A 27,761-nucleotide genomic window follows, 5' to 3' on the forward strand; every position below is an offset into this window, starting at 1 on the left:
CCACGGACGATTTACGCAAACATACACCTGCGAGTCACTAACTGACACAGACTAAACGAGACTTAATACATAAAGTGATAAGGTTGGTGGACGAGGTATAAAGTGGTTGATCGATAGATGGAAGTCGGAGCGAACCGTCCATCGAAGCGCGACGTTCCTTCAACTCGAGTTCATCGCACGTCGTTTTTACCGACTCCAATAGTAGGATAGCCACTAGTAGAAAAGGTCGACGAAATCTAATCTAGTCAATGTTTGAGGTAATTAATGCGACACAGCTAACGCTACTACAGTGGTTTGTCATCTGTTGATATTCAAAATATTTATTTACTAATAACGTTCGGAAAAGTTATCCACACACTATAAACGAATTTTGATGGATATATATATCAATTAGAGCTCTTCACAGAACGATAATTTGTAGATTATTCACTGTACAGTTAATTAAACACAGCAATTGCACATCTGTGTTTTAGTGAGCTGAAATCATTTCAAGCAAGTAACTTTCTTTACGACGCAATAAAATACTGCCTACAAACATAAAATGTGGAACGCAACTGAAGAAACAACTTTCAATTACTATTAATGTTTTTTGTTTTCTATTTAATGTACTATGAACATAGTTGTCATAATGAAAACGAGGCATCACCCTAATTTAGTAGACGACGGATTCCTTCACAGTCCGGCCGTCCAAAATTGGCAAGAAACAGTGGTGACACTTGTCAAATTTGGCCACTTTCGCCACAAATCACACGACTAGCTAATTACAGGTATGTCATTGTCTGACGACTTTCGCTTGCAAGTGGCGCGTCGGTGTAAACATACTATTAGCTAAATATTGTCTTTTGGTGAAATTTACAGGATTGCAGTTCTGTAATATAATACATACATACAAGTACACACGGAAATTCAACCCACCTTTTACCTAAGACATGTGGAAATACGGTCTACCCTATGTTTTGAATTAGTACCTCACCCACTGTCAAGCCAAGCATAAGCTAATCTTCACTTCCTTTTTAAAGTAAATGTGCTACAAAGTAATAATTAAATGATAACTTTATTATAGGTTTTTTGAGCTACAGCTGCATGTATGTAATAAACCATTGTAAAATGTATTAAACAAATTTAAAAAAATAGCTACTTCTGATAATAGTGAAACCATAGACTTAGAATGTACTAAACGTGAGTAGACTTAGGAAATAACGAAAGACATATATTTCATTAAAAAAAAAAAATAAGCCAATGATTCCGTTGATGTCTTTCATGCGGCAGAAAATACAATCTCATACAATGTTGACTACAAATAAAAGGGTGATTTTCAGGTTAGCTGTCTAAATTAAGTAAATTAGGTAAAGCAAACTAACTTGTCAATTACCCAAAAATGATTACTAAATAAGAGTAACACATTATACTATACTTTGTAATATATTATTAAATAATAAAAACATGAAGTAAAATTAAATTACTCAAACCATAACGACTTAAGTAATAGAGTATTAATATTTATACTGTGAAGCTATAAAATGTACTATTGTAGGCGTTTTTACCTGACATGTAAATGCATTCAGTGCGTGGACGGCTCACGACATTATGATTAGGCACGTAGAGTCGTAAAGGAATGTTGCTTATATCCTATCTCTATAGGTAAACTAGTAGATACGGAAATATTGTAGTCTTCTTTCATGCTATGTATATTATATACTCGTTGTTAGCAGTACATAGGATTATGGTATTTATAAAGGAAAAACATACTTTTAAAAAGTTCAACTAACTTCAAAAACCACAAAAAGTCACTACACTAAAAAGCGAAAAATAACAAAATACAGATTTAATCCAAATGACAACAAAGCACGTAATACTTTTTTTTATTTCTGTCTTATTTCGTTTTGTACATAGTATTATAATTACTTATTAAGCAATCGTCTACATTTACGGTTTATTTATACAATTACAACGTGACAATTCTTGTCCAAACCTATTACCTATAATTTTAATAAAATACTATTATTGGTATGTCCTAGCTATACTGATCGGTTTGAAGTTTTACTTTACCACTAAAAAAAATATTGATATTTAAATATTTCCAATATCTAATCAGTCATTTTTGGAGTCGGTGCCAGTCAAGGCAAGTTGACACTCGTCCATTAAAATATTTTTTTGTTTTTGTTTCCTATATTGATTAATAACTAATTATAATACTGTGTACAAAACGAAATAAGACAAAAATAAACAACATCCACATAAAAGGACAATTAAATTTCTTAGATATCATCTTCAAGAAGCTGTTACTGTTGTCCTACACGCTCTGTATAATGTATATATTTTATAAACAAAAGCGTTGAAAGCACATGTCTGTGGTTGAATGTGTCCAAAAAAAATCAATGTAAGTATACCTAATAAGTATTCCAACCTTAGTGTACAAAATCTACTGGTTATTCTTATACGTAAGAAGCGTAAAACTACTAACTACAACTCATACAGGTTTGTATAAGATTAAAAAATTGCAGCTTTTTTTAAAGTCATGGAAGAAAAGTAATTTATTTGAATAATATACAATAATATAAGAATATTGTGTTTTTAAAAGGTTTCGGATTGAATAACAATTATCCATGCATTGTTATTTATAATAATATACGCACTTTGGTAAAAGTGTCCACCTAGGTAAAGTACCAAACTACGCATTGTAGCGAGCAAGTAAATATGTAACACAATGCTATAGATGTATTATAGTTGTAGGTATTATGTGGGGTGAATAGCTCGGCACGGCATTGCAAGGTGAGCGAGACGAGTGCCCAGGCAAAGGCGCGCCTGCGTACATGACCACAGGCTATTGTCGGGCTAGTCAGGATGCGATGGTTTGATCGCATAGCATAGTGAAGATTCATGTATTCTTTATGTACTCGTATAGATATTTGTGGTGTATTATAGGAATTGATACTCACATATCATATGAGCTTATTTCTGCTATTCTTAATTGTTTTATAGATTCACATTACAATTTAATGTTATCATGGCGACGTCTGTCGCCCAAACGGTTTATACTGTGGGCGTTGGATGAGAAAATCTCGGGTTCGTTTCCCAGTTGTACCAATTTGGGAAATGAACTTTACTGCATTGGTAGTGTGCTGGGCGTACTGGGACGTGCTCCAGGGTGACTTCCGATGTTCTGTTATTTACAACAGGGACTTCTCTAGTTCGAGACCAGGCCAGGCGTCTGGCACATTATTATTATTACCATTTTGGTAAATAACAAGTAATACATGGCATTTAATAAAGGAAGTAAGGTACTAAGCCTAAGAGCCTATAAGTACAATATTTTAATAAAAATAGGAACCGACTTCAATCTTTGCTTATGTACATACAAAGTGAAAATAAAAAGTCATTGCTAAGTGCGCTGGCGGAGAAGGCTGGCAATATTTCTCCTAAAGGGAGTTACCGCTCTTATCGACACATAATCGCAATAAGTCGGTTAAAAAATCTTTATGTCCATGAAATAAGAACGGAAAAACACGTTATGCATTTAGCGTCGACAAGGTTCGAACGGACGTTTTTTGGACCTTTTTCGCTCTTATTGCATAGATATAGAGCATTTTCTAATCAGTTCGTGCCAATTCCGCCTAACTAAGTACAGTTACTCGTACATACAGAAGTATACTTTTATTAAATGTGTGATTGCGTTGACTTTTCCTATCCTCTTCAATGACGAAAACATCAAATAGATAACTTTCAATTCAATTAAAATATAACCATTTAATTTTAAAATTTAATAAAACCATATATTAACTCATCAAAATCAAAAGGAATTATCAATTAGACCGCTTTAATAATCAACTAGCTAGTTAAGCTTAACTACCTTACAAACAACTCTATTTTGCAATAAATACAACATTTTTTTGCACTTCGTATTCGTAATAACAAGACTTGTTAATGCAGCAACAATGTACATAAGTAAATACTTACATCCCTATCCGTGCTGATTCGGTATCGTATTCTAGCTAGATATGTTAATGTTTATTGTACAAAATGCCATAGGTAATAAAAAGCAATAATTGGTAAAAAAAAAACATAGATCAATAATAAAAATTTTATAGCTTGATCCCATGCACACCAAGACAAAGTTTTTTTATACACAATACTTAGTAAACATCCGTACCTTACCATGGTTACAATAATTAGAATCTATTTATAATGGCAGATGTAACTCCGTACATCTGTTGGAACCTGTAGACCTTGAATACAACTTCATGTTAAGACACTTGTAAATTTTTAATGTTGATACATTGAACATAATGTTTGTGACATACTGAACCTAAAGAATTACATTTCGTATTAATGTTTTAGAAAATCTAAGGAAGGCTTTGTTAAATGTTTAAAAACCATTTAAAGACGCGATGATCCACTTGATGGAAACATTATTGTATTATTTTCTCAAATGCATTGTCAGGCGTGGAGCCTAAGATCTTAAATCTTATGTACCTGTGATTGCACTGAACTTCAATCTTTCAATCTAGAACATAGCAGTGCTATTTGATGGGAAATATGTAAGGTACAGTGTCAACAACACGCCAATCTTGTCGCTCAAAATTTAAAAGTTTTCGAACGTGATTATTACATATAGGAAATGAAACTATTTTTTCAGATCTAAATCGCGAGTATTTGTTTTTCAAACAAACCAACGTTTTGGACCCTTTCCAGGTTATGGAACCTACCACCATCCATCAGGATGGTCAATCAGTCGAAAAAATATATAAAATATAAGATTTAAATTCAACTCTATGTCGTTTCCGGTAAGAACGATCCAAAGCCAATGGTTTGAGGTTTATTTATGGACTTTGCATAAGCATGATCCTTGTTTCAATGATTAATATATATTCTGGACCATAGGTTCCCAAACTTTTTGGCTCACGATAAAAAGGCAAGATAAAAAAATTTCAACGCCCATCATCACAAAAAATGCGGTAGCACTCCCTGGACAGCATCAACGCCCTCAATTGCTTCCGAGGCCGCAACCGCCCTAGGACTCTACACCAGGCGGTAGGGACCACTTCGGGAAACTATGTTCTGGACTAAACTAAAGTAGAATTGATACAAAGCGTTCACATTTCACCTATGGATATGATTATTATGACCATTTATTACTAATCAGCTGTCTATTCTTCAATGTGGCAAGCTTACTAAATAAGTAAAGCTAACTTATTTTTTAAAGACGCTATAACGCGCAGGCCTCACGTCAAGTATAAAAATAACCCGGCACCTGCGACGTAGCCTCCAATCGACACAAAGGCACATCAGTTGGCCTGTCTCATAGCAATTTAATAGCCACATGTTGCATCTCACGTGCCATTGTATCCACACCTTTGATATTCACTTAATGTGTTACAAAGGTGAAGTTAGCAAAAGAACGGGACTGCTAGCCTTCAAATATAAAAAGGCATTTAGGACAAAAGACTGAAGCAATACGGTTCTATGGGTAATGATACAATATTATGTTCCTTTAAACTGTGTTACTGTGTGAATTTTTGCCACCAAAATATAATTGTGTCTACATAAATACAGAATTCATTTATCGATTTGGCGTCTCGAATATATAATTTATTTAATATTTTACAATTATTTATAATTTATAAATTTCTTTCAATGGTCTTGACAGCATTTTGAAGATGATATCTAAGAAATTTGGTTGTTTTTGATATGGAAACTCACTCAAAAGACGAAATCATTGTTAATTATTAAGTATTCACGTAGCCTAAGAGATACTAACAGAATTCTGGGTCTATCATTAAGTTGTCTGAATTATACATAAATAAGAAAGATCTTACATGGTAATGTTAAATCTCATTAAACAAGGGGCATGGTAACTTGTAATAACATCATTAATATGACTTGTATCTTATAAGTTCAGGTGAAATACCTACATTAAGCACCGCTCCTACAATATAATAGGGGTTAAAGTATGAAATTGTCAATTTGTACTGAAAATCTAAATTGTTTATTTTTTAAATTTTTAACAAATTTATTTAATCAAAATAGTTGCCATTATTATCTATACATTGCTGCCATCTAATGGGAAGGTTATTAATGCCTTTGCGATAGAACTCCGACGATCTAGACTGCACAAACTGTGTGAAAGCATTTTGTACTGCCTCCTGGGAAGAAAACTTCTTGTCACGTAGATAATTGTCCAAATCACGAAAAAAATGGTAGTCCGTTGGAGCAAGGTCTGGTGAATACGGAGGATGACGAATGGTTTCTAACTGCAGTTCCTGAAGGGTCAAAATGGTTTCTCGTGCTGTGTGAGGTCTCGCGTTGTCGTGGAGCAATAATGATGAAGATCGATTCATGAGTCGGGGCTGTTTTACTGCTAATTTTGTCAACATGGTTCGGAGTTCGGCACAATAGACATCTGCCGTTATTGATTGACCAGATCGGAGAAAACTATAGTGAATAACACCATGCTGAGACCACAAAACAGTTACCATTACCTTTTTATTGGTAAGTTTTGCTTTAGGACACTGTTGTGGCATTTGACTTGGGGTCAGCCATTGCATTTTTCTTTTCCGGTTATCATAAAGAATCCACTTTTCATCACATGTTACAATTCGATCCAATATTCCTTCATTTCTGTACCGGTTCAACAAGGCAACACAAGTTTCAACACGCGTTTCTTTCTGCAGATCAGTCAAATCATGAGGCACCCATTTTTCGTATTTTTTTATTTTATTGATTTGACGCAAGTGAGTCAATATTGTGGGTAAGGTAACGTTAAACCATGCCGCTAATTCCTGGGTAGTTTGACTAGGATCGGCTTCCACTATCTTCCGCGGTCTTCCTCGTGCCTCGTTCTTTAAGTCGAAATTTCCATCACGAAAGCGTTTAAACCAAAATCGCACGGTGCGTTCATTAGTAGACCCCTCTCCAAACGCAGCATTGATATTGCGGGCTGTTTCTGCCGCGTTAGTTCCGCGTCGGAACTCGTATTCAAAAATCACTCGAATTTTCGCAGTATCCATCTTTCTTGTCTAAATTGAATAACAAAAACAATTGAAAGTCGATATTCAAATGTTTCAAATTTAAAAAAAAAAAATCACAGAAACCATTTGAAAAAAGTTTCATTCGAAAACCTCAAACCATGAAGATTCTATGAAAATTCAAAGAACCTATTGCAATAAAACGGCAATTTCATACTTTAACCACTAATACTACTGTAAGGTACAACCTACTAAGATTTATACTGTTTTGAATTTTGTGGTGAGTAATAAATATATTTAATTATTTATTCACGCCTGCCTTAAAATATTGAAAGCAGTGATAATAGACACACTACGTTCCTGATATGTCGTTTCCTGAAATATAAATTTATTATTTAAGTCTATGTTCGATTATTCCACTCATTTTGACAACAACATTTGGCCAGGTTTCTGTTTTACTTTATAAATACCATAATCCCATGTACTGCTAACAATGAGTGTATATGTATATCAAGAAAGAAGACTAAAATATTTTCGTATATCTATTAGTTTACCTATAGAGATAGGATATAAGCAACATTCTTTTACAACTCTACGTGCCTAATCATAATGTCTTGAGTCGTCCACGCATTCAATGCATTTACATGCCAGGTAAAAATGCCCACAATAGTACATTTTATAGCTTCACAGTATAAATATTTAATACACTATTATTTAAGACGTTACGGTTTGAGTAATTTAATTTTACTTCATGCTTTTTAATAAAACTGATCCCAGTATTAGACGGGACGAACAAGTCATGCGCCTGGAGTTAAGCACCTGTCCATAGATGTTGCAATGCTATTCAGAGCTTTAAATCGCAAAAATCGGATGGGTACTGTCACTGCGCCTATTACCCTGAGACATTAATTGACAAGTCCCATGTGCCTATAATTTCTCCAGCACGCTTACCCTTCGAACCGGGAGTGCAGTAATGCTCACATTACTGCATTCCAGTAATGCTCACATTATAGCAGTACTTCGCTGGAGAAACTCTTACCTATGGACCTCTACTGCTACAAAAATAATAATCATCATCTTCTTAATAAGTAGTTGGGACGAATAATTAAGATTCCTGGTAATTTCTTTGGTGGTAAACAAACAGTAGAGCGCTTCAGTAAATTTTATAATTTGTACAATCTCACGCCTGGGTACACACGATCAATCTAAGTTTCACTTGACAGTTGGCAGCCGTGAGAGATGAAAAAACTTTGTCACGCAACTCAAATTAAGTTTAGTATTGACCACCTTTAGAGTAATGTTGCCTATAGAGAACTATAAATAAATGGAAAGAGAACGAGTTACCTATGTAGTTTGATTTTCATTTTTTATACGTTTTCACCAATGATCTTATTATATATTGGTTTTTACTATTACACATTTATTCGAATAGGCAAAGGTTTTACCATACAACCTCTTCATTTATTAGTATATTTTCCTTGTTTTTATTTTCAATTTTGCCAAGTGGTGGAATTTGAAACAACCGTTTATTTTATTGACGGATGCGCGATCAAATGTTAGTTCTTTAAATACGTACCTAGTTAATGTAATAGAAACTCAAAATGTGAAGAATAATGCAATGAACCGTCATCAGTAACCGAGCTCACCAACAGTAGTAGAGCTCCTTGTGACAAAATTTATCCCAGAAAGTACCACTTGACCTATCCATTTTTTGCCACCATGCAGTAATTTGAGCATTACTGCGTTTCGGTTTTGAAGGGTTACGGTGCTGGTGAAATTACTTGTTAACTTATGTCTCAGGGTGGCGGGTGTAGTGTAGGGTTATGGACAGGCGTGTCGTTTACCATCAGGCACACGACTTGTTCGTCTCGTCCCTTGGTATCATAGAAAAACTAACTTTTGAAAACTGAGATTAAAATAGGGCCTAAGAAGTTAAATAGACTAAAGGCTAATTCATGTTTCACCGCGCCGAGACCGGGCCGATTCCGTGCCCTGTGTTCCGGTTGGGGCACGGACTCGACCCGGTCTAATAAAAGCATAAAAGCTGATTTATGTTATAATTTATTAATATAAGTTATATAATTGAGTTCTGACACACACACATAATATGTGAATAACAAAACCTTACCACTCAAGAGAAAAATGGAAAATAACAAAAAAGAACCCGGTCGGCGCACGGTGGAAACGACACGGCACTGTGACGGTCCGGACCCGGCACGGTGTAACGTGAATCAACCTTAATATATTTGACCGTGTCACGGTTGGCGCACGACCGGAGCACGGCCCGGCCTCGGTACATGTGTATTAGCCTTTATTTTATTGCTGGTCGCGCCACCGCGAAACCTGCGCCCGTGTCTTCTAATTAACAGGAAACCTTTCATCGTGAAATTCATATCTCTTATAAACAAACAGCTCTTTTTATACCATTTTTCGTAATTCATCCAAGTTATTTTGACTCTTAGTAGAATATAAGTGCTAACATAGTTTTAAGTCTGTAGTAATATTTCTCAGGTCTCTGTTGTCTGTCAATAAAATATTTGTTGTTATTATTACATTTATTATAGTAGCAGTAGAGCTCCTTGTGAAAGAGTTCGTCCAGGTAACTGCCAGGTACTGCCACCTTACCTATCTTTGCCGCCAAGATAAATGTCAGCATTACTGTGTTCCGGTTTTAAAGGGTAAGGGTGCTGGTGAAATTACAGGCACATGGGACTTGTCAACTCATGTCTCAGGGTGACGGGCGCAGTGGCAGTGCCCCTCAGATCTTTGCGGTTTAAAGCTCTGAATGGCACTGCAACTGTTATGAACAGGCGGGTAGCTTACCATCAGGCGCACGACTTGTTCGTCCCGTCACTTGATATTATAAAAAAATACATATTTACAACAAACAACTTTGTTTTAATGACAGGAATGACTCTTCTGAGATGTATGGTTAATTTAAAATAACATTGTACCTATCGAGTTCTTAGGTGATTGTCACAAATAGGAAATGACACTATATTTCGGATTTAAATCGCGTATATTTGTTTTTTCAAACACGCCAACGTTTCGGGCCATTTACAGGTCCCATGTGAGTCAACCGTGACCATGGGACCTGTAAAGGGCCCGAAACGTTGGTTTGTTTGAAAAAACAAATATACGCAATTTAAATCCGGAAAATAGTTTCATTTCCTATGAATAACATTGTATTTATAGAAATCGTAAGCACTTGAAAGTTTAGAGTAAATACCTACCACGAATTCAAATTCTCTCTCAGGCGTGAAGTAAGATGTGAGGTCGCCACAGGTCGCTAATTATTCGAAACCGTTAACATAACGTTTTTAAGTAACATCTCAACTATTATAGTTTTGAGAAAAGAGAAGAACGTTGCCCAATATTGTCGCTGGTTTCAAATTTCATAAATTGACGGAAGACGAGCCACTGAACTACAATAAACAATTATATTCATGGGAGAAAAATGTGGGAAAACGAAGTCTCTATTTAACAAACAATATCGTAAAGTTAATGCTATTCTTGTAAAACCTTTACGTAACTATTTTTATGTCAAATCAGTCGAGCAAAGTATATCGCTTCATTAGACACATACAAAAATTTGTAATTAAAAACTTTGTATCTTTGACATTACGATACAAATGATTGTTTTATTTCGAAATTTAAAATTGTACATCTCAAGTGTCCACACTATAGAATGTACTATATTACTATATTGCTCAATTTAAATAATTTTAACGACTGACTTATTTGAATTTTTTTATAAAAGATATGAGTGCGCATTTCACCCTCATCTCTCCTGTCCAAGTTTAACACTGCAAACCACAGTTTCTCAAAGTGGTCACTATCGCCCCCCAGTCGGCGCTGTAGAGTTCTAGGGCGGTAGGGGCCTCGCAAGCAATTGAGGGCGTTGATGCTGTCCAGGTGGTACTACGGCATTTTGAAAAAAAAACCTGAACTATCTATATAAACTACCCTCCAAGTATACATTTTTTCCTCATGTTTTTTTGTGTTAATACAAAATGTTTTTAATTATTTTTTGTGGCGGTGGGCGTTGAATTTTTTTATCATTCCGATTTGGCGGTGAGCCGAAAAGATTGGGAACCGTTTTTAGAGCATACGGCATAGAATTGAAATTATCTTACCAGTAAGTGTCAAGCTTCACTTACTCTTGTCTTTATACCACTTCAGTTTTATTATTGAAAATAATCAATTTTATAATGATTTCGCTTTGGACGTATAATAATTGCAATGTAACTCATTCAAGGCAAAGTTAACCAAAGGGCTAGTGAAAGGGTATCCAGCCGTGGTAACTTTTATGGTTTGACCTCTCGCCTTTCAAGAAGAGGGTCGTGCTTTCGAACCAGGGCTTGCACCTCTGATTTTTTCGGAATTATGTGCGAAATACAATTTGAAATTTACCATTAGCTTTTCGTTGAAGGAAAATCACAGCATCTGCACAGCAATGTAATGACGCGTGTGAAGCATATGTGAAGTTCCCGATCCACATTGAGCATGCGTGGGAACTACACAAGCCCTCTCATCGTGAGAGGAGACCTGTGCCCAGCATTGGGACTACATATAAGCTAACTATTATTACTATTACTAGTGAAAGGGTAAAGGAAAATGGAAAACGGACAAACATGATTGTGAAAGGTGTAGCTAGATACAAAGAAGATTATGCACACTTTCTAAGCTCTATTTATTTGAATTACGGATATTTGAAGTAAAATTCTCATTACGTAATGTTTAAGTGTCTCTGGAAATATTAACTCATATCTGCAAATTGCACAAAAAGTACATCTAACTTCTATGTAGTGAAAAGAGGGAAAAAGAATCAATGTTAGATAGGGGTACGGATTATTTTTTAACCGACTTCAAAAAAGGAGGAGTTCTCAATACGACTGTTTTTTTATTTGTATGTTACACGATAGCTCCGGGAATTTGTGAACCGATTGATGATTTTTTTTTTTAAAGAGGGTACTTCAGTAGTGGTCTCATTTAAATTTTAAGAAAATATCCACCTCAAAGGGTGGCGCCACCACCACCATCAACCCATTTATATGTTCCACTGTTGGACACGGATTTCCTCCCAGGTGAGGGTTAAAACCATAGTCCGCCACGCTGGCGCAATGTGGGTTGGGGACTTCACACGTTTTCCGAGTGTTGTGAACCTTCTTCAACGTGCAGATTCATTCACGATGTTTTCCTTCACCGAAAAGCTCATGATAATTTCAAATTAAATTTCGCACATAAATTCCGAGAAACTCAGAGGTGCGAGACCGGATTCGAACCCACATATTACTAATTATATTACATTCATTATATTTGAATCACAATTGAAGTCACATTAATGAAATTTTAAATAATGTTCAAATGCACAACACGTGTGTTAAGCATTTCTCACTTTTATTCGGCAAATCTTGTTACTCACTAATCAAAATAAAATCCTAGATATAGACGTCGCTTGGATGATCTATGATGATCTTATTAGATGATCACTTTATGTGAGTAATGAGCTTTGCCGAATGAAATGGAGAACTTTAAAACGCTCCCCTGTAAACTTGGCAATTTCGACATACGATACTTTACGTAGGAGGTGTCGATATGTGCTGCTGAGCTCCTTTATCAGCGCTTTTAGGTATAAGTTGAATAGCGTCGAAGAGGTCAGTCCCCCCTGTCTTACCCCACACTGCAATAGATACGGCTCGGCTTTATATGCTACCGTCCGTACGTATTAAGTACCTCTTAAGTATCACGAATTTGCAAAGAAAATTTATAGGCAGCTTCAAATTATTTCAAAATTAAGACTTATTATATATTTAATATATATGATCCTATTCAAACACGGTTTGAGTATCATGAATGTATAAGATCCTATATTCTTAAGCCTGTTTGTGACGAGAAAAATTAAACAACATTTCATTTCACTTTTCAAACCAGGCAGATAATAAAGTTCACTGATATTGGTCAAAGTATGTGACGCTGAGTGTACCACATCACTCTTTCATTATAAACAGCGGTAGCGCTTGACCGTGCAATATCCGCACCGCAACGTTGTACAAATAAAATGCAATCAAGGTGCACAACAACGCTGTAGTCTGTATACTGTACGATATTCATCCACACAGCCAAATGTAACGAAATAAAAATAATAATGGTCAATTTTTTGCCTTTTATAAAGACTAACTACCACCCAAGTTTCAGTTATGTACATAGTTGTCGCATCCTAGGAAAATAAGGACTCCCGCAATTTTTTCAAAATGTATGTGTTGCTTCAGTAATTTAACAAAGTTGTTAGTAACTTTTTTAATGTATCTAATCATTTTATATAACCTCATTATTTATCTAATGGTCAAACTATCCCACAAAAGAAAGTAGTTCTTCAACACTTACTTACTGTTAATTCAGAATGAGCTAGGAAATAAAAGCCTTATTTAAATCAATAATTGGATTACGCACTCATAATTCTTGACAGATCTTGAGGTAGTCGTGAGAAGTAGGTAGTATCGTGCCAAGAAAGCAGGTTGTCGTGATTTAATCACCTATTGTTGGTGACGTAGCCAGCTTCGGCGACAATCTGATGTTTGTATTCCACGTAGGCAATAATAATAGGGAAAAAACGAGATTACCATTTTATATGATCCATATGACGACTTAAAAGAATTTCCCAAAGTACTATCTAAACAAGCGATAGTTTATGAAAACTTTTTATTTATGCTTTCGATAAACATCGCATCCGGCCCCTCATGTTCAGGTAACACAATAACAAACTCCTACAGACCGTTTAGTTCTACTTCCTGTTTAAATCCTCACTTGCCCTTACCTCGTATTTGGTAGGAACAAGATAATGAAAAGAACAAACTAGACTTCCTACTTTGGTTCGGCAAACATTACATGATACAAAGTATACATAGGGTTACATAAGTAATACAAAACATCGGAAACTGAAAACAACCTCGTGTTTTTTTATATTTAAAATTGCTTTTATTTCACATAATGCATTAAACGTTGACAAGATGCAAACAAAGAAATTGCATGCGGAAAGCGTTTTATCTCCGCTGCTCCAGCACACACATCTTCCAACCATCACAATATTCGTGCCTAAGTATCTCCATAAGGCATTATACAATGGAAATCCTACATTACAATTAAATAACTTAGCGACGGCCAACGTTTTCTCAGTATGCATGACCGAACATATTCTGAAGTTCAGCCACTTTCACGACCGATTTCTCTTAGTCTCTCCATGTTGCCTTTGCCAAAATACAGATCTAATAGGTAGATTGTGTAAAGATTATGCATTCCATGACTACCCGCAGATTTACGGTTAAAGTGGCATTCTGGACTTTTTCTTTTGTGCCTCAAGAGCCAACATTTTTTGTTATCCTTTTAAATTAAATGTACAAAAATATTTTATTGTTTCTTGCAAAAAATAGAATTAAACGTTGTGGAAACAATATTAACGGTTTCGAAGTCTTTCACAATAAGTAGCTAACTGTGACGTAAATATTTAATGTGTTTTTGTGTTCAATTAAGAGTTTTTGATATTACGAATGCGATTTGTACAAACTTGTTAAACGTGTCAATAATGTTATTATAATATTATTTATTGCTTTGAGTAGCTTACAATATCGAATTAAGTAGGTACCTACATATTTACGTGAAAACTAAATTTATTTTTCCCTGGCATCTTCATTCGCAGTTTGGCTTGTAATAAGTACACAAATACACTGACTGGTCAGGTAGGTACACTCTTGAAAGAAAAAGTAGACTTTAGAATCCACCCTTATAAAAAAAGCAACTGGCAGGTAGACAGATTAACAAGGCGGGGCGCCGCGGCGGCGTGCCTCAAACAAAGTTTGCAGGAAAAAATTGAAAGACAAAATTGAAAAAAATCGGTCGGTTTTTAGCAAAATTTGCCAAATATAACAAGGAGATTATGTGTGACATGTCCCCTTAGACTTAGAGAATTACTCGCTTTCGTCATACAGTTTATATAGAATTTTTTATTGAGTACAACTGCAATATTTTTCTTTCAGTCTAGTACTAGTTTTAAGACGTTGGTAATTTTGTTACTGTACAAGATAATCACATCAATAGGCGGTACACATTCTTATCTTTTCGAATGATTGCGCAGGAGTTTACTCGTGGAAAATACAGTTACCCGCACATTTTTTCTTGCCATTTATTACGCGCATATTTATGCCGAACGTGTTTAGATTAACGACGCTCCGGCAAGAGTTCCAAAAAGAACTTGTCTTTTTAATCAGCCCCAGTATCAGCTATTTTCTTTACCAACTGTTGTGAATGGAAGGAAATGTTGCAAGTGTTTATGTAGATTTATTGATGACCATCAGAGCGTTATTATTTTGGATTGTTATGTGTTCAATCTAACCGAGCAAATGAATAAGAAATAAACAAATAAACACCTAGTCAAATAACGGTGATACACAAGGTGCATCTGACAAATCTAATCAATTTTATTATACTTTTTGTAGGGTGGTAATTTTTCCACTTACTTTTTTTAAGTTTACAAAACATGTACGGCAAGTATAATAAGATATGTTTTCCCTCAGTACCTCCATAGCGACACCTTAAAAGATTGATTAGTATAAGATATATAGGAGTTAATGTGTATGCATATTTTCAAAATAAGAAAATAAATAGGAATGTAGTAGAGTAATTACAATTTAGCCTTACCTGGATATTACTGCGCTTAACTTCAATACTAAGCCAGTTATCAGTAGAAAAGGCTATTGCCATTAAGGCAGCAGATACGATTGCTGTAATGGTCGCAATGGACAGAGTTACCGCAGAGCAAGGCATTTTTTTAACCTTTTGAGAGACAGTGAAAGAAGAATAAGGAAATATAATCACAAACACAACACTTTGTATATTCCAATAGTTCACCTATACAGCATTTTTGTAAGCACTTTTATGGAACGGAAAAACACGACTGTACACTCACAATATAAAAAAAACTCGTACGAATGCGGTCATCGCCTGCAGCGTACCGAGTTCGCGCGCGAGACTTCTTTGCCTACTTCACGTTGCCTTGTTTCGCCTTGCCGCTCTCTTGCGGATGTGAAACTTTCGAAAGCCATGTAACACCGCCAAGTGGCGGGAATGTAAATTAAAAAACTGGTTATAATGTTGCTATTTTTTAAAAACCACATGACGTGTCGCGTGTAAAAGTAGATTTTCAAGTGTTGTTATGGTATTACTGGGTTTCTTTGTGGACTTATTTTTCTGGTTTTGGTAGAATTCACCAGTGTTGCCAACATAGCGACTTTGTCGCTAGTTTTGCGACATTTTGACAACGAAAGCGACACTTTGTTTCTATTTAGCCATTACTTAGGTTTTGTCTATTAACATTTAATATGATTTTATCTCATTTCATATTGTCTACTCAATGGTAGGATTGTATTGGTCTTTAAGTAGTAAACTATATCCGGACACTGTCGCAGGACACTGAGGGTCGTATTCTAGAACTTTACTCAATGCTCAAGTCAGGACTTGAGTATGATTCAAAGCACTAGAAATCATACTCAAGTCCTTGTCATTAGGGTCGTATTTCCAGTGCTTGAAATCATACTCAAGTCTGCTCAAATCCTGACTTGAGCATTGAGTAGAGTTCTGGAATACGACTCTGTGACAGATCTCCGGTGCTAGTCCTGATAACTAGCAGAGGATAAGCTACATATCCTCCGGTCTATCCAGACACGTAGGAATAATGGGAACTGGAGAGACACTTCGGCGTCGGGAAGTGAGAGAGTTGAATTTAAATTCAACGGCTTTGCGGTGACAACCGTTTATTGTGCAATGCAAACGGGAAGTGAGCATGCCAACAGCTTCGGTACGTGCACCCGGGCTCGCTCACTCAAGGCGCTAGTCTTTTGAGCACCGGCTGAAGTCTGTGACAATTGTGACAATCCTGTCCACGGGCTGATCTGAGTTTTACAATCCCTTGCTTATAGCACTGTAACTTTTCGTATAATCAAGAGGTTGATAGAGAGGGACACTATAATCAAAAGTTAAGTTGAAAGATATAGGCCAGGCCTTCTCTCGTTCTCTGTCCGAAACAATTACTGCCAAATAAGTAATACTCGACCAAATTAAAACATTGTCTTTTAATTTGGTCAAGTATTATTTACGTGACAGTTATTTTTCGGACGGAGAACGAGAGTAGACCCCGGTCTTTTATCTGTGCTATGTATGACCATAAAGTTCTTGCCAATTAAATGAACCTTATATTGAGTATCATAAGATAGCTTTTCCTTTTTTTCCATCCCCTAAAAGTTTTAGGTTTACGAGTCACATGCGCGCAAGTCTCTCCGTAACGCAAAGCGAAAGACTCGTGAATGCCTTTGCGCGGAAAGCATATTTCTACGCCGTGTACCCCGCCAATGCAAGCAAGCGAAAAACGCAAAAGAAAGACTCGTGAACCCCGGCATTAGCGACAATTTATAGCGTTTTTTAAGCCTTCTATCTAGCTACATTTGCTTTAATCTAGTTGGCAGCACTGGAATTCGCTGTTACTTTCTGTCAGTTTGTCTGTCAAATGAATGTCAGAATTGTGTGTTTTGGTTTGGTTATTGATCCAATAATTTTTTTTAAATACCAATAACTTGAAACAAAATTGACAAAAAACAATGTCAGTTATTAACGGAAAATATGATGAAGTTCTAACATCCATTCTCGTGGATGAGAAATCAATTCTCGGCTTCCTGTCTACAATATTCAATTTCTTGGCTAGACGGTATGTTATTTCTAAATGTACAGCTATTTCGAATAAACTTCCAACTTTAGTTGCTTCTTTCATTAATATCGTAAGACTTTACTGTATACTGTAATACCTGTTACCTAGTTATTAAAGCCAAAAATATCTTAAACGAATGTTTCAGAACTGACTTCTACTATATACCACAAGGGCCGCATGAGAACATGGGTTTCCCTCCGGGCGTTGCCGAAGAACTGGTCGTTAAGGTCCTTCGGTCTTGCGACCCTAAAAACTGGAAGCCACCAAACGGAGCTACAAAGTCTACAGACATAAATAATGAGATTATGTGTTCAACAGTAGCTCAGGAAGTCGAGGTCATTGCTGATGAAATGGAAAATATTGATATTGACCCAGTAAAAACAGAAGAAACCATTGTAGATCACAATGAAGTACAGGAAAGTGTACCTTTAGACAATCCGCTCCCTACTTCTGCTGGTATATCAACTGAAGTTCTACCGTCTAGTACTCATGATGTCGATATGCCTAAATCTGATCCAGCAAATGGTATCATACCACCAATAATTCCAACTCAGAAGAACAGTGAGACTTATAATGGTGCTGAGAGGGGAAGCTATTCTTGGTCTCAGACTATTACAGAGTTAGGTATCTAAATTTTCATGTTTTACACATTATGTTAAGATGATCAAGGCATTCTCTACTTGCTGAAACAAATATGTATGTATTGAGAGACTGATACCAGTTCCTGTGCAAGTAGATGTGAGCATGTCAATGTCACATTATAACATTAATTCCCCTTGTGATTGATCAACTTCTTTGGTGAAAGTGTAGAGATGACAATAACGGCTAGTTGTCTATATAAAATTAATGTTATTTTCCAATAACTGTGTTTATTCTGTTGACAAGTAATTTGTATTAGTTAATTGTATGTTTCAGTTGTATTTAAATTGATTGATATTAACTGTTTGTTGTCAATATCAAATATTAAAATCTACAATATTCCAATTACTTGAACTACAAAATTGTAGTTTCAAATAATATGTGACTTATAAGAATAATATAATAGATAACAATGAAATATAAAATGAGAAACAAAACTTTATGTTGTGCACTGAAGGATTATTATATTGTAGGATTCGCCAATTGTAGCATTCGTCAAATCATTTGAGTAGCACCATTTCTCTCTCACAGCTATTTTGAGAGGAGAATCGCGCGTTTGTGAAACACATGATTGCGTTACTACATCGATACAAACGCACTACTGCATTGATTCAGTTGCATATATTGAATCATCATGTGCAAAAAATTACTACAGGTTCATGCATATTTTTTGTTAATTTCAAAGTTAAATAAATAAATTGTTAGTAATTTAATTCATAATGTGCATCACGTTAGTAGCATTGTTTAAAGTCGTGTGTGTAAGGTACACGATTAGTGACTGCATCGCTACTTCTACGTGCTGCTAAGTCACCGTGAGTAACTGCTCTAATGCATTATAATATTTATTGGTTATTGTTATAACGACATTTGTTTTTTTCAGATGTAACAGTGAAACTGCCACCAGAAATAAAATCCTCTAAAGATGTCAGGGTAACAATCAACCCTGGTGACCTCAGTGTGATCTGCCATAATGGCGACATATTGATCAAGGATACTCTGCTTGCCAAAATCAAAACCTTGGAGAGTTTCTGGAGCATCAGTGGAGGAAAGCTATTAATACATTTAGGTATTTGTTTCTGTTGTATATTGCTTTCAATTTCAAAAATTGTGTTATGTGTAGCAGCTGTAGTTTCAATTTGTAGTCCTATCTCATATTATGTTAAGTTTCATGATGAGATTTTAACCAGGGATTAACACACACTCAATGCACACAAGGGATTTAAACCTACATGGAGTATGTCAAACTTTAAAAAATCACTAATAACTTTGGTTTGAATTTCAGAGAAAGTCCAAGAGAGATGGTGGAATAAATTGTTGAGCAAAGAAGAAGAACTAGACCTGTCCAAAATAGACTGTTCCAGAGATCTGTATGATCTGCCTGATGATCACATACAGAAGGTACATAATGCAATATTTATAATGAAGTCATTTTAAACAACAAACTAAGGCCTATATAGGACATCTTTCTTTACAGTAAATATTTAGTTTATTAAAAAATATTTAATGTATATATACAGTAAATATATGTTCAAAATTGATGAAATATAAATTTCAACTACAAAACAAACACTACACCTGGCTTACTTATTAGTCAGTACAACCTCTAAACTTTCAGGTCAGGGAAATCCAGTGGAATCAAGAACAGAAAATGAAAGGTTTGCCAACAAGTGATCAGGTCCGTAATCTGGAGATGCTCAAGAAAGCCTGGAATGCCGAAGGATCTCCATTTAAAGGAAAAGAATTTGATCCGACTGTGTTACAAAATCAAATTAGCATGTAAATAAAGTATACCTTTTATTACACAATATTCACGACTATTTTGATTTAAAACCCAAAATCTGTGACTATAAAAAATTTCATAAAATCTTGTGAAGAATTTTAAGGGACCTTTACATACTAATATTTTATATTAGATACAGTCTAATTAAAATAGTTATACACTCAACATTTAGTAATCATAGACAAGGTAATTTAGAAACCACTTAAGACTAGTTTCCCATACACTTGCTTTTCTTCAATTAGTCTATGAGCTTCCCTTAAATTGGCAGCATTTATTGGACTCATGACCTTTGTCAGTGTATGTTTCAGTCTGCCATCTTCAAACATCTTACTCACTTCTTCTAAAATCTCAGCACGCCTGTACTTATCTTCTGTGTTGTACTTTACTCTCGTTTCCATCATCTCTGAAACTAAAGTGACACTTTTGTCTTTCAGTGGCCTAATATCAACTAATCCACTACAATCCACAATTAGGCAAATAGTCCCTTGAGGCTTGATAATTTTCATCAAAGTATCCCAATAAGGATATGGATCATAATTGATCAAAATGTAATCAACTCGATTTTGATAGCCACAAAGTTCAAGTTGTGGAATCAAATCATGTTTGTGGTTAAGTACAATTTCGGATCCATAAATACTGGTAAAATTTTTAGTTTCAGGGCGGGACGCTGTTCCTATAATTTTCATTCCAATATTTTTTGCTAATTGTGAAGCTATAGAACCAACACCTCCTGCACTGTTTATGATCAGCAATGTCTTGCCTTTGTCCTTCGCTTCAGAGAGATGCATGCGGTCAAAAAGGGCTTCAAATGCTGTAACAGTAGTTAAGGGCATAGCAGCTGCCTCTTCGAAAGAGAAATTTTTAGGTTTTCTTCCGACGCTCACTTGATCAAGAGCTACGAACTCCGCATTTGAACCATTTGTGCTCAAACTTCCAGTAAAGAAAACCTCATCGCCTATTCCGAACGATTTAACTCTCGAACCTTTATCTACTACAATACCGGCGCCGTCCCAACCTAAAATTCTGGGCTGGGACTCAACTTGCGCCTTTGGCGCTCTTTGTTTGGTGTCTATCGGATTAACGGAAGTGGCCTTTACGGCTACGAGTACCTGATTATCCGTAATGTCTGGAATATTCACTTCTAAATCAAGAAGACTGTTAGTGTCCGAAATAGGTAAGTATTCATAAAGCCCAACAGCTTTCATAGTTTTTGGTAAATTTCGCGACATCGTTTTACGTTGAAAAGCACTCTTCTTCGCAAAACTGATTGCAGTTTTCAAAACTAGAGGCCGAATCATTGACTTACTCGCTTATCACTGTGTAGTTACAAATTTGATATGAAATGTTTAAAAATAGCGCGTAGGTATTGTACTCAGGATAAAAAATATCTTGATGTAAATTATATTGACATTTTTTTTATTAATAATTTTGACTTGGATACAAGTATTTTGAGCCATGTCTTCGTTTAGTTATGTGTCTGTAAATATGGCACAAAGAGGACAGGCAGTTTGAGGCGGTGTGCTTGGATTGAATCGGGATTCCTTAAAACGGGCCGATACGGGTATGCGCAGGATAGTGTGTCAGCAGTATCCTGCCTGCGCGACGGGCTGTCATGCAGGTAGTAAATAATAACACTAAATAACTGCATAGGTGCATACGTCTGAAAGTTTCCTTATTTTTTTAATCGCGTACACTGCAGAGCCGAGCCGTTTTGATTACTTACTTATATGGGGACCCCATTGCAATTTAGCATCTAACGTTATACCTAGAAATACAACTGTATCCACAAGACTCAATTTTTCGTTTCTAACTACAATGTTTGTAACCGTCTCTCTAACATTGGGTAATCATTAAGAAGTAAGTTATTAACAGCAAACCAATCAACTATTTTAGATATAGCATTGTTCACATCGTCGTAGGAACATTGGTGCCTCTTAACTTTAAATAATAAGGAAGTATCATCAGCAAACAATACTATCTCATGTTTTATACCCTCCATAAGGCTAGGTAAGTCATTAATATAAACTAAAAACAAAAATGGGCCTAGAATGGAACCTTGAGGGACACCCATGCTAATTGCAGACCCTGATGATCTCGTGCCGTTAACATCGACCCTCTGTACCCTAACACGCAAATACGATTTAAGAAGGTCGAGATCACGTCCCGCCACACCATAATGGCGATCATCATTGCGCAATCATCTGAGGACTAGACAATTCTCAATTCAGCCCGATGAGTTCGCTTTACCAGCTAATGAAGCATTGTTGCTGTCTTACGTGAAGTTCATTAAACATGAGAAAATATGTGAAGAACTATTGTTTGCTAGAAATTTAGAGACCGATAAAACAGGCGAAACCATATTCAATACATTGTAAAAGTTTTGTGATGAGAAAGAGATTCCCTTGAAAAATATTATATCAGTTGCTACGGATGTCGCTCCGGCTATGACAAGGTGCCATAAAAGCGTCACAGCGTACTTAAAAAATAAAATTCCAGATGTCCTTGCTGTACATTGCGTTATTCATAGACAACATTTGGTTGCTAGAAATTTAAGTGAACAACTATTTCAATCACTTCAATATGTCATCAAAGCAGTCAATAAAATCCGTAACAGCTCTTTGAATGATAGATGAATTTCATCAGCTTTGTGTTAATAATGACGAAGATTTCAACCATTTGTTGTTTCATACTGAAGTTCGTTGGCTATCTAGAGGCAAATGTCTGACTCGATTTTACAACCTGTTCGACTCTGTGATAGAGTTCTTGGAAACTAAAGATACAGAATTGCGCAACAAGCTCATTACATCAAATAATGATATAGCTTACATGACAGACCTGTAGAAATTGTTCAACGACATGAGTCTCCAACTGCAAGGCGATGAACTAAATTTAATTAAAACAAAAATGTCGTTGCTGCTTTCGCAGCCAAACTGCTTCTACACAAAAAGAATATGGGCAGACATGAGTTTCACAATTTTCCGAATTTATCGGTATCCTGCAGTAAGGACGACTTGTTTGCCTACTGAAAACATTTGGGAACCTCCACATTGACTTCACCGAACGATACCAGGACATTTTGAACGTGGAAATACCAGACTGGGTGTTGGATTCGTTTTCAAATGTCAACACAGCAATATCACCTCAGCTGGAAGAAGAACTTATAGAATTGACAACGAACGAGGAAATAAAAATCAAGTTCAAAAATGGCTACCAAGAATTTTGGTTACAGAAACCGATCCCGTAATTGTACCCTGGATTTGTTTTCAATTGTGGTCAATCGTTCAACGATTCTTGATAGCATTCCCATCGTCATATTTGTGTGAACGTGGTTTTAGTGCTGTGACAACGCTGCCTACTAAAAAGAAAAATCGTTTGCATGGTACCGAACGTGGTGACTTGCGGCTGTTCTTGAGTAAATTGGAACCTGATATCAACAAACTTATTAAACAGCATCAGATTCATCCTTCACATTACTTTTTATATTAGAATCGATTATGTTTGTTTTATTTTGAATAAAAGATACTTTGTCTGAATACTATAAAGTTGCGTTTCAATAATCATTCTCATTGGCAGGTGTAGCCCGTAAGAGTTAAGAGACCTGGGCGCCATTGTGTAGGTACTACCTGCGCTCAGGTCTCAAGTTAACTCTTGCGAGTTATAGTAAAAGTATCGTTTAGAATGAATGTTTAATCTCCACTAATATAGCTCACAATAATTAATTTAATTTGAAGTTATAGTGGTTTCTACGTAGATGAAAAAATGGGGGCGCTAAATAATAATTCATTCTCAAAGTGGGCAGTAGACAAAATAAGTTTGGGAACCCCTGATCTAGATAGACGCCGCAAGTGTACGTAAGTACTTCGCGAGCCCAAAGTAAGTGAAATTCACTTACTTGCCGCTGCTACACTTCAGAACGCGCTCGACTGTTATCGTAGTTAAGCACCAGTCGAAAACGCGAAAAATGCATAATTGTGCCATTATAAACTGCAAAAGCACCATAACTGTGGGTAAACAGGTAAACAGAGACGTTTCCTTCCACGGGCAGGTGATTTTGTAATGAAAGATGTATAATTTATTTTAAAAACTAAAATAATCAGTTTTGTATGAATTTCAAATATGCAACAGTGTGCATCATGATTTGTAATACATTGCGGATTTTACTTGGTGCGATATATTTGTGATCCTTTGTTAATACGCCATGAACATCGAACGAACGCAGTTTTGTATAATGCATTCAGTTTCGTGATACGGCCGCTTGTACATTCTTTTGACCAAATTTAACATTTAGTGATGTATACGTTAGGCAACACTGTCTCGATTCTGGGGGTCTACTCTCGATCTCCGTCCGACATCCGTTCGAAACAATAACTGTTAAATAAGTAATATTCGACAAAATTAAAAGATAAGTATCAAGTATGAAGCTTCATTCGCATCACGCGTCTTTTCATTTGGTCAAGTATTGCTTATTTGGCAGCAATTGTTTCGGACGGATGTTGGACAGAGATCGAGAGTAGACCTAGACCTTATTGGTTTTTGAAAACAAAGGGACGAAAATTATTATGACCTTAGCAATATTATAACAAAATTCTATAACTCGTTTGTTATAACGTTTAGTAACGTTTACTTTTTTTTCAGTTTTGTAGTATCTATTATCAGTAGTATGTGTAATTTCGGTAATTTTTGCAGCACGTTGCGTCGAATGTCCGAAAACCTGGAGTTGGTCACACGTATGAGTTCGTAGCTTTCGAGGACGAAGGTGGTCTAGTTTATCCCACTTAAGATGCTATCCAAATATGCAGTGTAGCAGAGTTAGAGATCTGAGAAATAATAAACAAATCACAAAAATTTCACACGAGGCCGTCATTAAGTCAAGGTTGACTTAATGACGGTCTCGTTAATTAGATTTTACCATATTTTGTCAGCAGTAACATTTTCAATCAGAAATGAGGAGATCCGGAGAAGAACGAAAATCACCGACATAGCTCGAAGGATTAGAAAGAAAGAAAGAAAATATATTTATTTGGTCTACATTACATTGACAATAACTACTTTACAACTACAAAAATAAGGAACCAAAAAGGTCACCACTCAGCATGTGCCAGTTTGCTCACGGAGAAACAGACCGGCGCTGATATTCTGTGGCCACCACAACAGAAAGGACACCACCACTACAACGAACATACAATTTAACAACAGACGGATTAGCAAGTTGAAGTGGCAGTGGGCAGGGCACATAGCTCGTAGAACTGACAGCCGTTGGGGCAGAAAGGGTCTTGAATGGAGACCACGAACCGGAAGGCGTTTAGTGGGACGGCCCTCTACTAAATGGACGGATGACCTGGTAAGGGCGGTGGGTAACTTATGGATGCACGTCGCGTCCGATCGGCTGCTCTAGAAATCTTTGGGGGAGGTCTATGTTCAGCAGTGGACGTCTTCCGGCTGATATGATGATGATGAACGTTTTCATTTGTCTTGCCATTCATTAATTTGATCAATTACCAACAGTCGCAAGTTCATATATATTGACTTCCATTTTCATTATTTAAGTTAATCGATAAGATCTTCTATTACAAAAAGATGTTATAAGTTCATTTTATTGGAAGGACAATAAATTTAATATTTGAAGTCGATTAAAAATTAAAGTCTTAATTTTTTTAAGTAATCAACATTTTTTTAAAACAAGTAAATTAAAGGAGTAACTATCGTATTATAGTATTTTTTTACTATATTAATATTACGGCTACTTGTAAACAACAAATACTTGGAAAAAAAATTCTATGCAGAATCTCTTCTATTTATTCAGTTCAATCACGGATCAGAGACATGGTCCCTCACTATGGGCCTTATAAGAAGGGTCAAGGTCACTCAGCGGGCAATGAAGAGAGCGATGCTCGGTATTTCCCGACGTGATAGAATCAGAAAAGAGGAAATCCGTAGGAGAACTAAGGTAACCGACATAGCTAGAAGAATTGCTCAGCTGAAATGAAAGTGGGCGGGGCACATAGCTCGGAGAACCGATGGCCGTTGGGGCGAAAAGCTTCTTCAATGGCGACCGCGCACTGGACGACGCTCAGTGGGTAGGCCCTCCACCAGATGGACCGACGATCTGATACAGATTGCGGGAAGCCAATGGATGCGGGCAGCGCAGGACCGATTGTCATGGAGATCGTTGGGGGAGGCCTGATGATGATGGTCAAAAGGCATGAAGTTAAGCCATAACATTAAAACTGAGTTAATTCCTTATAATAATTCCTTCAAACTGGAAATGTACACTGTGTATCTCCAAGACACCTAAAGCAGGTAACAGCGAAACCCCGGTCAAAAGTTGTTTGTTGGAAAATTTCGAAAATCAAATCTCCCCGCCACACGGTGGTAATATCAGTGCTGATGACCCTCAGACCTCGCTTGCGCCTACTCAGCGCTCTCCTAAGGACATTAATGGTGAGCTGGTGCATGGAATTCGCTCTCTTACAATGAAAATGTCGGCGATGCGACTGGAAATGTCTCAATTTAGGGAACAGTTCGAGAGAGTGCTTGGTGCTGTGGATGCGGCGAACAAACGCATGGATGCAATGGAAAGCAGAATGGCCAAATTGGAGTAGCGGCCGTCAGAGTCGCCCGAATGTATTAGTGATTTAATGACTACGGTGCAACAGTTAAAGCTAGATTTAAATGATCGCGAGCAGGATCTCCTCGCCTCAGACGTGGAAATTGGCGGACTGCCAGAAGTGAAAGGAGAGAACGTTGTCCATTTAGCCTGCCTGGTTGCAGAGAAACTTGGAATGAAGCTGGAGCAAACTGATGTGGTGAGTGCAGAGCGTGTGGGACCGCCCAGACAGTTAGTCGAAGGACACGGTGGGGAACGCGATCGCCCGCGATTGTTAGCTGTGCGCCTTGCACGGCGCGCATTGTGCGAGAACTTCCTGCGGTCGGCGCGAGTGCGAAGAGGAGCCGGAGCAGGACACCGATGGTTTTGACATACCTGGCTACCCACCCCGGAGATTCTATGTAAATGAACGACTCTCGCGCACAAACCGGCATCTGTTCTATCTCGCCAGGCAAGAGGGCAGTCGTCTGGGGTGGAAGTTCGTTTGGACACGCGAAGGGCGCATATATGCGCGACGCCGTCCTGATAGCAACGCATACCGCATCAAAACCGAGTCTGACATAAAAAAGGTTTTTATATAACATATAATTGGACGGTTTTCGTTTTGTATCTAATATTACTTGGAACAATGCTTTTGAATGAGTATAATGTTATGCTTACTATAGCTGTGTCATTGCTTCTTATTTTTGATATCATGTATTGTATTACGTTTGCTGGTTTGTGTTATAGTTATAAGATGCCGCAACTACTTATAATCCGTGCTTTAAAGCAACTTTGGAACGAGCTTAAAATCAATATATTGTATAATTTATTTATTATTATTTGTTTGCTACCGATATATTATAATTTTTGTAACAATTTTTATTATATTTCATATTTAAACGTAACCCATAATTTTATATACTACTTACATAATATATTACTAACAAACAACTATTTGGTCATTGTACACATAATAATAGGGGTTAAAGTATGAAATTGCCGATTTGTACTGAAAATCTAAATTGTTTATTTTTT

At 36.5% G+C, this 27,761-nt stretch overlaps 3 protein-coding genes across 4 annotated transcripts in view; 1 reads left to right on the plus strand and 2 right to left on the minus strand.

Moving 5' to 3' along the window:
* The window catches only part of LOC113228413, a 56,466-nt gene extending 40,407 nt beyond the window's left edge, over positions 1 to 16,059 (minus strand). Inside the window, exon 1 of one of the 2 annotated variants that reach the window (XM_026461705.1) lies at positions 15,660 to 16,059. In XM_026461705.1, the coding sequence (XP_026317490.1) occupies positions 15,660 to 15,785 (126 nt within the window). In that variant the 5' untranslated portion in view covers positions 15,786 to 16,059. The remainder of the gene's footprint in view (positions 1 to 15,659) is intronic. The other variant, XM_026461704.1, reaches the window with a different exon arrangement.
* A 1,518-nt stretch (positions 16,060 to 17,577) lies between these two features.
* Positions 17,578 to 20,137, plus strand: LOC113228626 (nudC domain-containing protein 3). The gene is made up of 5 exons (XM_026461979.1): positions 17,578 to 17,718; positions 17,864 to 18,342; positions 19,238 to 19,423; positions 19,640 to 19,755; positions 19,973 to 20,137. The coding sequence occupies exons 1-5, from the start codon at positions 17,612 to 17,614 to the stop codon at positions 20,135 to 20,137; spliced, it is 1,053 nt and encodes a 350-aa protein (XP_026317764.1). The 5' UTR covers positions 17,578 to 17,611.
* Positions 20,138 to 20,146: 9 nt separating this feature from the next.
* On the minus strand, positions 20,147 to 21,488 carry LOC113228497 (zinc-type alcohol dehydrogenase-like protein SERP1785). Its single transcript, XM_026461826.1, has one exon. The coding sequence runs from the start codon at positions 21,433 to 21,435 to the stop codon at positions 20,329 to 20,331; it is 1,107 nt and encodes a 368-aa protein (XP_026317611.1). The 5' UTR covers positions 21,436 to 21,488; the 3' UTR covers positions 20,147 to 20,328.
* Positions 21,489 to 27,761: the final 6,273 nt, after the last annotated feature.

Source organism: Hyposmocoma kahamanoa, unplaced genomic scaffold, assembly GCF_003589595.1.
Source record: "Hyposmocoma kahamanoa isolate Upper Pololo Valley unplaced genomic scaffold, ASM358959v1 232, whole genome shotgun sequence".
NCBI classification, from domain to species: Eukaryota; Metazoa; Arthropoda; class Insecta; order Lepidoptera; family Cosmopterigidae; genus Hyposmocoma; species Hyposmocoma kahamanoa.

Coding starts and splice junctions, on each gene's coding strand:
- LOC113228626 (XM_026461979.1), top strand. CDS start 17,612: ATGTCAGTTATTAACGGAAAATATGATGAAGTTCTAACATCCATTCTC. Junction 17,719..17,863: donor TTCAATTTCTTGGCTAGACG/GTATGTTATTTC, acceptor CGAATGTTTCAG/AACTGACTTCTACTATATAC. Junction 19,756..19,972: donor CTGATGATCACATACAGAAG/GTACATAATGCA, acceptor CTAAACTTTCAG/GTCAGGGAAATCCAGTGGAA.
- LOC113228497 (XM_026461826.1), bottom strand. CDS start 21,435: ATGATTCGGCCTCTAGTTTTGAAAACTGCAATCAGTTTTGCGAAGAAG.